Source organism: Dipodomys ordii, unplaced genomic scaffold (assembly GCF_000151885.1).
Source record: "Dipodomys ordii isolate 6190 unplaced genomic scaffold, Dord_2.0 Scaffold39, whole genome shotgun sequence".
Taxonomy (NCBI): domain Eukaryota; kingdom Metazoa; phylum Chordata; class Mammalia; order Rodentia; family Heteromyidae; genus Dipodomys; species Dipodomys ordii.
Genome location: NW_012267255.1, coordinates 6952771 through 6962711, shown reverse-complemented (window position 1 = coordinate 6962711; position 9941 = coordinate 6952771). Strand labels below are relative to the sequence as shown.

The window sequence follows — 9941 nt, the reverse complement described above, 5'->3', positions numbered from 1 at the left end:
AACTCTGGGCCTGGGCACTGTCTCTGAGCTTCTTTTGCTCAAGGCAAGTGCTCTACCATTTGAACCACAATGCCACTTCCGGCTTTTCTGAGTAGTTTATTGGAGATAAGAGTCTCACGGAATTTCCTGCCTGGGGTTGCTTTGAACCTCAGAGCTCAGCCTCCTGAGTAGCTAGGATTATAAGCATGAGTGACTGGCACTAGGCATGCAGATGTTTATAATAAAACATTATGCTATAATATTTCTGTATTACCAGAATATTATTTCAATACTACTACTGAACTAATGATGTTGTTGAAACACTAAAAATCATAGTTTCCCCACAGCCACTATTCATGGGAAGCTGAAACTGAATCCACTTTAATATCTGTGTATGTGGCTGGGGTGGGAAGGTTATATAAGATTTTTTTGTGTTATCTATGACTTTAAAGGAAACATCACTTCATCAGATAATGCTTGTAAAAAAAAGGAATCATGGAATTTGTATTGGAAATGGACAAATTTGTGTTCATTGTTTACTTTCTTTTTATCTTTTTTTATAATTTTATTTTCTTGTAAAGATACTGTATAGAGGCTTTAGTTACATGAGTAAGGTAATGAGTACATTTCTTGTTGAACATTGTTACCCCTCCTTAGTTTTTTCCTACTCTCCTTTCCTATCTCCTCCACTCCCCCCAACCCCAAGCTGTAAAGATCATTTCCAATATAGTGTCTTGTGAGTATCATCTGCAGCCCAGGCTGAGTATCTCCTGCTTTAGTCTCCAAAGTACTGTAATTGTAGCTGTGTACTACATATCCAGCCTTCAAAATGGGTTGATTCTTCTTAAAGCCCAAAGAGCCATCAGTAATTGGCTTCTCCCTCCCTCTGGGACTCAGCTGTCTAATCTCAATGCCATTATAATCATCTCTGATCTGCTTATTGACTCCCAAAGCTTTTCAATGGGAATTAAAAAGGAAGTAAAAATGGTTTGTTCATAAAATTCTGCGCATATGTGAACATCATACTGACACAAATATTATAATGAATAAAAATAAGACAAGAAAAGGAAATTTGATCATCACCATAGATGCTTAGCCCTCTGGGTCCTGAGGAAGACAGGTTATTAAAAATCATGGTATGTAATTGGCCAGGGTCCTGTATTTATTTATTATTTTAGTGCCAGTACTAGAATTTGAACTCAGGGACTCATGCTTTCCCTTGGCTTTTCTGCTAAAGGCTGGTACTCTATCACCTGATTCACAGCTCCACTTTCAGCTTTTTGCTGGTTACTTGGAGAGAAGAGTCTCATGGAGCTGGGCACTGGTAGCTCATGTCTGTAATCCTATCTACTCAGGAGGCTGAGATCTGATGATCATGGTTTGAAGCCAGCCCAGGAAGGAAAGTCCTTAAGACTCTTATCTCCAATTAATCACAGAAAAGCCAGAAGTAAAGCTGCGGCTCAAGTGGTAGAGTGCTAGCCTTGAGCGAAAGGAACGCAGGGATAGTGCTCATGCTGAGTTCAAGTCCCAGGACACCCCCCCCCCACCCACACACATACAAAAAAAGAAAGAAAAAGAAAGAAAGAAAGAAAAGAAAGAAGCAAGGAAGGAAGGAAGGAAGGAAGGAAGGAAGGAAGAAAGAAAGAAAGAAAGAAAGAAAAAGAAAGAAAGAAAGGTCTCATGGACTTTAATGCCCAAGCTGCTTTTGGATTAAGATCCACAGATTTCATTCTCCTGAGTAGCTAGGATTATAGCCATGAGCCACACTAGTACTCAGTCCTATACAGCATTTCTAAAAATGAAGATACAAGTTCTTAGCAAAAGGGTAATAAAGGAACATAGAGTAAGGTTGAGTGGGTTCTTGGTAATTCTCTAGTTCCTCAGCTGAGGAAGTAGAGTTCCTTTCCCTTCTCCCTCAGTTTATCACACCTGAACTTAGATACTTACTATCTCTGGCCCCAGCAGGCATAGACGTTGGGGTCCTCTTATAGATACATAAGATCAAGTTGTGTTTGCTTCCCCCCTCCCCCAGCTTTTCATAGCGAATACTGAGTTTCTATAAGGCTCTTGACCTTTCTCTTGCCCATCACAGTGTTATGGCTTACTCTGTAGATTGATTCTTAATTAAGAAGATAATATTTGTTGAATATGTAGAATTGAAGGTTCTATTGAAAAAAGCAGCAATTCTGAAAGTGATTGCCCAATGAAGCATAGTTTGAAAATCATAATTTGCATCTCTAAGTGCCTCTTGGAAAACTGTCTTCAAGCTTCATCTTAAGTGAGTCACTAGAGATGGTGATTTTTATCTACCCAGATGACAAAACAAACAGTCCTATTCTTCATTCTGGGTTCACTACTAATCTGTGAAAGAATTTCAGTAAGTCCTGGGTGAACTGGCTAGTAGAAATGGTTAAGAAGGTGTTATTTCATGAACAGGAATGTGACTTGAGGCTGGTGTCAAAAGATGGGCAAAAAGTAGAATACTAGGCCCATAGTTTGTTATTCTAAACTCATAGGTAATATATAGGTTTTTACTCTCTACCTTAGAGAAAATTCTCCAGTGAAAGAATATGCTACCGATGTATTTATTTATGTATCTCTTTCAGTGTTATGGTTTTTCTTCATAGGTTCTGGCTTATAAGAATGATTCACTTTATTTTGTTTATAACCATGTGTTTCCAGCAAGAAGTGAATAGAGGGTCTGTCTAGCTGTCTGTGTCTCTCCTTCTACCCTCCCTCCTGTCTTTATCTTGCCATATGTGTCTCTGTCTCTTTGTTCTGTCTGTCTCTTCTTTTTTCCTGTTTTGGGACAGGTTGTCCTGGAATTCTCAATTGTCCTGTTTCTGTCTCAAGTGTGTGCCACATACTCAGAGAAAGTTGTTCTTTCTTTTCTTTTGTACCAGTCCTGAGGCTTGTACTCAGGGTTTGAGTACTGTCCCTGAGCTTTGTTGTTCAAGGTTAGTGCTCTACCATTTGAATCACAACTCAACTTTTGGGTGATCAATGGGAGGTAAGAATCTCACAGACTTTTCTGCCTGCCTGCCTGGGTTGGCTTTGAACCGTGATCCTCAGATCACAACCTCCTGAGTGGCTAGGTTTACAGGTGTGCCCAGTTTGAGGTGTTTTTTCCAAATGCAAAATGCTTTTGCTGTTTTTTTTTTAATGGTGTAGTGAGTGACAGTGTGGATCAGAAAAATCTTGTTTATTTAATTTTGGAAGCTGAGATTTGAATGCTTTAGTAATTGGTAGGAAAAAAAAAACTGTAAGAAGGCTGGGTGCTGGTAGCTCATGCCTGTAATCCTAGCTACTCAGGAGGCTGAGATCTGAGGATCGAGGTTCAAAGCCAGCCTAGGCAAGGAAAGTCTGTGAGACTCTTCTCTCCAATTAACCACCAGAAAATCAGAAGTGGCACTGTGGCTCAAGTGGTAAAGTGCTAGCCTTAAGCTGAAAAGTTAAGGGACAGTGCCCAGGCCCAGAATTCAAGCCCTATAACCGATAAACAAACAAACAAAACCCCCAAACTGTAAGAAGCTACTGGTATGTACTTTTTGAATATATAAAATTAACTGCATATGCCAGATGCTGGTGACTCACACCTGTAATCCTAGCTACTCAGGAGGCTGAGATCTGAGAATTGCAGTTCAGAGCCAGCCCAGGCAGGAAAGTCTGTGAGACTCTTATCTCCAATTAACCACCAGAAAATGGGAAACGGTGCTGTGGCTCAAGTGGTAGAACACCAGCCTTGAGCTAAAGAGCTCAGGCCAGAGTTCAAGCCCCAAGACTGACAAAAAACAAAAACAAAAAACTGCTCATGTAAAAACTAGGATTTAAGGTTTAGAAGCATTTTTGACAGCCACTGCTCAATAAAGTTGCTTTTCAGCTACTCATGATAACATCTCCAATCCTAAAGGTTCTTTTAAAACATTTTTATATTGAAATTATAATGAATATTAGGAGTATAGCTAAGGATAAAAAAGGCAAGAAAATAGTCCTTAAAATTGATATAATACACATACTTATATCACCATTCTAATATATTTACTGTTATTACCTACATCTAACTCTATAATATTTTTCACCACCCTGAAAAAGAAACCTCAGGCCCTTTAGTAATCATTCTTCTTTTCTCCATTCTTCTAAACCCTTTGTGTGTGTGTGTGTGTGTGTGTGTGTGTGTGAGTATTGGGGCTTGAACTCATGGCCTCGAACTCTTGCTTGGCTTTTTCACTCAAGGCTGGTACTTTAATACTTGAGCCCCACCTTCAATTCCAGCTTTTTATTTTTTTTTATTTATTTTTTATTTTTTTTTGTCGGTCGTGGGGCTTGAACTCTGGGCCTGGGTGCTGTCCTTCAGCTCTTCAGCTCAAGGCAAGCGCTCTACCACTTGAGCTACAGCGCCACTTCCGGTTTTCTGGTGGTTTATTGGAGATAGGAGTCTCACGGTTTCTCCTGCCCGGGCTGGCTTTGAACCGCGATCCTCAGATCTCAGCCTCCTGAGTAGCTAGGATTACAGGCGTGAGCCACCAGCGCCCGGCTTTCCAGCTTTTTAACTGGATACTTGGAAATAAGACTCTCTCAGATTTGTTTGCCTGGGCTGGCTTTCAACCGTGATCCTCAGATCACAGCCTCTTAAGTAATTAGGATTATAGGTGTGAGCCACCAGCACCCACTCTAAGCCTTAACTATCTTATTATGGTGAACTTGAGCAAATATGTGTGTGTGTGTGTGTATACACACATATATATGTAGTCAAATCTTATGTCATATTATATCAAATATTTATATATATGTCAAATACCAGTAAATTTTCTGAAACTATATATTTCTAAATGTCAGAGAACACATTTGCATATAGCAAAAGTCTTTGTATTACTTAGGCTGTGGGTAAAGTCAGATAAGGAAGGTTACAAACTGCTCTACATTGTTAATTACAAAACAGTAAAAACGGTTGCATAGAGATTATGTTATTTATGAGTCTGGGGCAATGCATATGAGGTCAGCTTTAGGCTGAAGTGCTTTGTACTCAAAACTGATGCAGCTGCACAGCAGACCAGTCAGCTGAGCACCACAGGATTCCTAGGAGGCACATCAGGAAAGAGACAACTGGGCAAATACCAGAGCTAAATTTGCTTTTGGTTCCATAAGAATATAATGGAAGAATGAGCACCAGTGAGACAGAAATGTACTGCAAATCATCTAGAAAATAACCAAAACAAACATTCTATTACTATTCTATTCTATTACTATTCTATTCTATTACTGTTCAGCTTAGCCCTTTGCCTCAACCTGCCTTGCTTTTCCCTTTCTCCCAGATTGAGTCACTGCTACCTCATTTCTACTTTGGCTTCCTGCCTTTCTGGAGATCTATCTTTTCATAGTTGTTATATCTTTTGTGACAGTGCCAGCACATAGTTGTTAATTCGTGGGGCACCAAAATGATTTCCAAGTCACTGAGAGACAAGTATAAACACTGAAAAAGACATCAGCCTGATTTCCATGTGAATCTGTAGATCAGAGATACAAAAGGTGAGATAAAGAAAGATATAGAGTCTACACTTAAAACACACAAAAACCCTGGTGCCGGTGGCTCATGCCTGTAATCCTAGCTACTCAGGGGGCTGAGATCTAAGGATCACAGTTCAAAGCCAGCCCAGGCAGGAAAGTCCATGAGTGTCATCTCTAATAAACCACCAGAAAACTGGAAGTGGCACTGTGGCTCAACTGGTAGAGTACTAGCCTTGAGCACATACACACACAGATTTTTACTAAATATAGCTTATGATTATATTTTGTTACTGTAACTCCAGTCTTCATAAGTTCTGTGGGCGTTATTACCTTACAATTACTTTTACAAACTTATTTTGTGCAGTCCTAGAGCTTGGACTTTGGACGTGGGAGCCATTGCTAAGCTTTTTTTTTTTTTTTTTTGCTCAAGGATAGTGTTCCACCACTTGAGCCATAGCTCCACATCTGGCTTTTTATGGGGTAGTTTATTGGAGATAAGAATCTCACAAATGTCGGGTGCCAATGGCTCAGGCCTGTAATCCTAGCTACTCAGGAGGCTGTGATCTGAGGATCACCGTTCAAAGCCAACCCGGGCAGGAAAGTTTGCAAGACTCGTCTCCAATTAACCACTAGGAAACCGGAAGTGGTGCTGTGGCTCAAACAGTAGAGCACTCAATTAAGCGGAAGAGCTGAGGGACAGCACCCAGGCCCAGAATTCAAGTCCCACAACCCACCAAAGAAAAAAAAAATCTCATAAACATTCCAGTCCAGGCAGGCTACAAACCATGATCCTCACATCTCAGCCTCCTGACTAACTAGGATTACAGATGCAAGCCACTAGCACCTGGCTTAGAAAGTTTTTCTTTGTGCTAACAATCGGGCTTGAGCTCAGTGGTTCTCTACCACTTGAACCATAGCTCTACTTCCAACTTTTGTTGTTGTTGTGGGGCTTGAACTCTGGGCCTGGGCACTGTCCCTGAGCTCTTCAGCTCAAGGTGAGTGCTCTACCACTTGAGCCACAGTGCCACTTCCAGCACACTTGAGCCTCAGTGCCATTTCTGGTTTTCTGGTGGTTAACTGGAGATAAAGGGTCTCATGGACTTTCTTGCCCAGACTGGCTTCAAAGCGCAATCCTCAGATTTCAGCCTCCTAACTAGCTAGGATTACAGGCATGAGCCACCTGCGCCTGGCCACTTCCAACTTTTTAGTGGCTAGAGAAGAATTTCCTGGATTTTTCTGCCCCCGCTGGCTTTGAAATGTGATTCTCAGATCTCAGTCTTCTGAGTAGCTAGGACTCAACATCATGAGCTACTGGCACTGGGCTCATGTTTACAAACTGTGTGTGTGTGTGTGTGTGTGTGTGTGTGTGTGTGCTGATCCTGGGGCTTGAATTCAGGGTTGGGGTGTTATCCCTGAACTTTTGTGTTCAAAGCTATCACTCTACCCCTTGAGCTACATTTCCAGATTTTTAAATAGTTAGAGATAAGAGTCTCAAGGACTTTCCTGCCTGGGCTGACTTTCAACTCAGATTCTTAGATCTCAGCCTTCTAACTAGCTAGAATTATAGGTGAGCCATGGTTACTTGGCCAAACTTTTAATCAAATGTAATAAATAACCTGTTACTAAATAAAAGTCATTTAAAACAGTTTAATAATTTTTCATTTGAAGGTATATATATACAAAAAACAGGATTTACTTATTTAAGGTTATTAAATGGTATTACATGGCTGTGACTGTTTTACTCTTGATTTCTATGTGAGCCATAATATAAACTTGTGAATTGCTAGAATATTGTAAAGAATTCCACTGTGGTATGCCACATCAAACTTAATTCTGAATAATAAATATAACAATGCATAGTATTTTATATTGACCAACTGTCTTATATCCTGAGCAAAATTAAGGATGAAATTCAACCGTGACCTTCTCATAAATACATAGATGCAGCTTATGCTGTTCTTAACAACTCTGCTAACTACAAAGAATGAAAAGATTTTGCAACAGAGTTGGAATGGAAACAATTTCTGAGATAGAGATCAAGTTGTGTTTATAGACACCATTATTGGCAGCTTGCTATCAGTCATTTCCTGTGGGAATATTTCACTGGGAAATAATTTTATGCCTTGAGTACTCATTAAATAGACTTGGGTCTGTGGAATGAAAATATGGTATAAATATTAATGTATGCCCAGCATAATGTAACAATTCCTAGTAAGAATTGATTATTTAACAACTATGCTTTGATTAATCACAGGAAGTATTTTAAAACAACACTAATATAGTATGGTCTAGTGGAGAGTGAGGGAATGGACTGGAAATGTAAGCCATTTGTTTTTTCTAAATTAAAATGACTATTAACTCAAAAACGTTCACATACAATACTGAAGATGATACACTTATATGGAGAATACATGGTCTCTGCCTTTAAGGAGTTAATGTGTGTGTACCAGTACTGGGGCTTGAACACTGTCCTTTCTTTTTATCTTTAAAGGCTAGCACTTTACTAATTGAGCTAACTTATGGTTTATTGATGATTAATTAGAGATGAGTCTCATGGATTTTTCTACACAGGTTGGCCTCATACCTTAATCCTCAGATCTCAGCCTCCTGAATTGCTAGGATTACAAGTATGAGACACTAGCACTCAACTTATAAATTTTCTTGCAAGAGAGATAAGAGTATACATACAAATTGTATAAAACAAAGGAACAACAACAAAAACTCAATAAATACAAGTAAAAATACCCTCCTGAGGTGTGTGTGTGTCTTTGGGAGGTTTGCTGGTACTACTGGAATTTGAAAGGACTTGAGATCATGGCTATCTGGGAGATGAGAGATGACTTCTTTGTGAAGAAGACAGTTGAATATAAAGGATGGGGAAGAGTCCTACAAATAGATAGATATAGGATAAATTATTCCAGGAGACAGTGGGACTAGGTACTAATAAAAACAGTATTAATAAAACTTAGAGATAAAAGTCTTTGGTGCAAATCAAACCACGTCTTACACAGGGAAGTTTCACTGGAAATTAGTTTTAGGGCCAAGTTGTTTCCTTTTATTTAGCCAGTACTTCTTGTGCACTCGGGTACCTATTAAGTACAGATTAAGTGTTGGTACATTATGATTAGCTCAGACAAAGGTCCTTTTTAATATAGAAAAAGTAAAAAAGTATAACTATAAAGTCAGGGATGGTTCTTATACCAATTCATATCAATCAGTGACAGATCAATTGAAAAGTGACAAGAAGGGGCTGGGAAGGTGGCTCAGTGGTAGAGCGCTTGCCTTGCATGCATGAGGCCCTGGGTTCGATTCCTCAGCACCACATAAGCAAAAAGAAAAAAGCCGGAAGTGACGCTGTGGCTCAAGTGGTAGAGCGCTAGCCTTGAGCTGAAGAGTTGAGGAACAGCGCCCAAGCCCAGAGTTCAGGTCCCACGACCGGACCCAAAAAAAAAAAAAAGTGACAAGACAGTTGTTTTACTGCTATAAAGAACATAGGGTTTAATATTTTTGGGTGAGTTGGTATTTCTAAATTATGTTCCTCTTTTTTTTGTCAGTCGTGGGGCCTGAACTCTGGGCCTGGGCGCTGTCCCTCAGCTCTTGGATAGCACTCTACCACTTGAACCACAGCACCACTTACGGCTTTCTGGTGGTTTATTGGAGATAAGAGTCTCAAGTACTTTCCTGCCCAGGCTGGCTTTGAACTGTGATCCTCAGATCTCAGCCTCCTGAGTAGCTAGGATGACAGGCGTGAGCCCCCGGCTTCAATTCCTTCTAAATTTAGTGCCAGTGCTGGGGTTTGACCCCTTAGCTTTTTCACTCAAGGCTGGCACGCCAGCACTTGAGTCACAACTCCACTGCTGGTTTTTGGACAGTTCATTGCCCTGAGAGTCTCAGGGACTTTCCTTCCCGGACGGGTTTAGAACTTCAGTCTTCAGACTCAGCTTAAGCCCTCATCCTGCCCCACCCCCCCCCAGCTCGGGCTTGGCTTCTCAATGTCAATTCGCGAGTTAGCTTTTGTCTTCTTCCCCTGCGAGCCTGCGTTTTTGCTTTAGCAGTGTCACGGGCAGGCTTAGGGGAGGCGCTGCGGTCGGAGGCTCTTTCTCAGGGCTGGGTTAATGGAGTCGTCAGTGATCTCGGCACCACCGAAGGCGTCCTTCTTGACCAGGAATCACAGCAAGGTTCCTCGTCGGTCGTTTGTGGAAGCGGCTCAAATGACCGGCGCGTTCCTAGAGCGCGGCGGTGCTGCCACCTGCGCGCACGCTCGGCCCGTCCAACCATGGCCGTTCCCCCTCAAACCAGGACTTGCTCGGCCCGACACTCGGGCCTGGCGGCCCCGGGCACGGGCTGGCCAAGGTGCGAGGGTGGCGGCCCGGAGGACCCTTTCCCTTTCTCCTAGGGTTCAATCACAGCCCAGCTAGCCACTAAGCCCAGACTCACCTTCCCGTTCCGTCCATTTC

General features: G+C 41.4%; 1 protein-coding gene across 1 annotated transcript in view; it reads left to right on the top strand.

Moving 5' to 3' along the window:
• Positions 1–9599: 9599 nt before the first annotated feature.
• The window catches only part of Syde2 (synapse defective 1, Rho GTPase, homolog 2 (C. elegans)), a 32987-nt gene continuing 32645 nt past the window's right edge, over positions 9600–9941 (top strand). The window contains exon 1 of the mRNA XM_013018205.1: positions 9600–9845. Within this exon, the coding sequence (XP_012873659.1) occupies positions 9600–9845 (246 nt within the window). The remainder of the gene's footprint in view (positions 9846–9941) is intronic.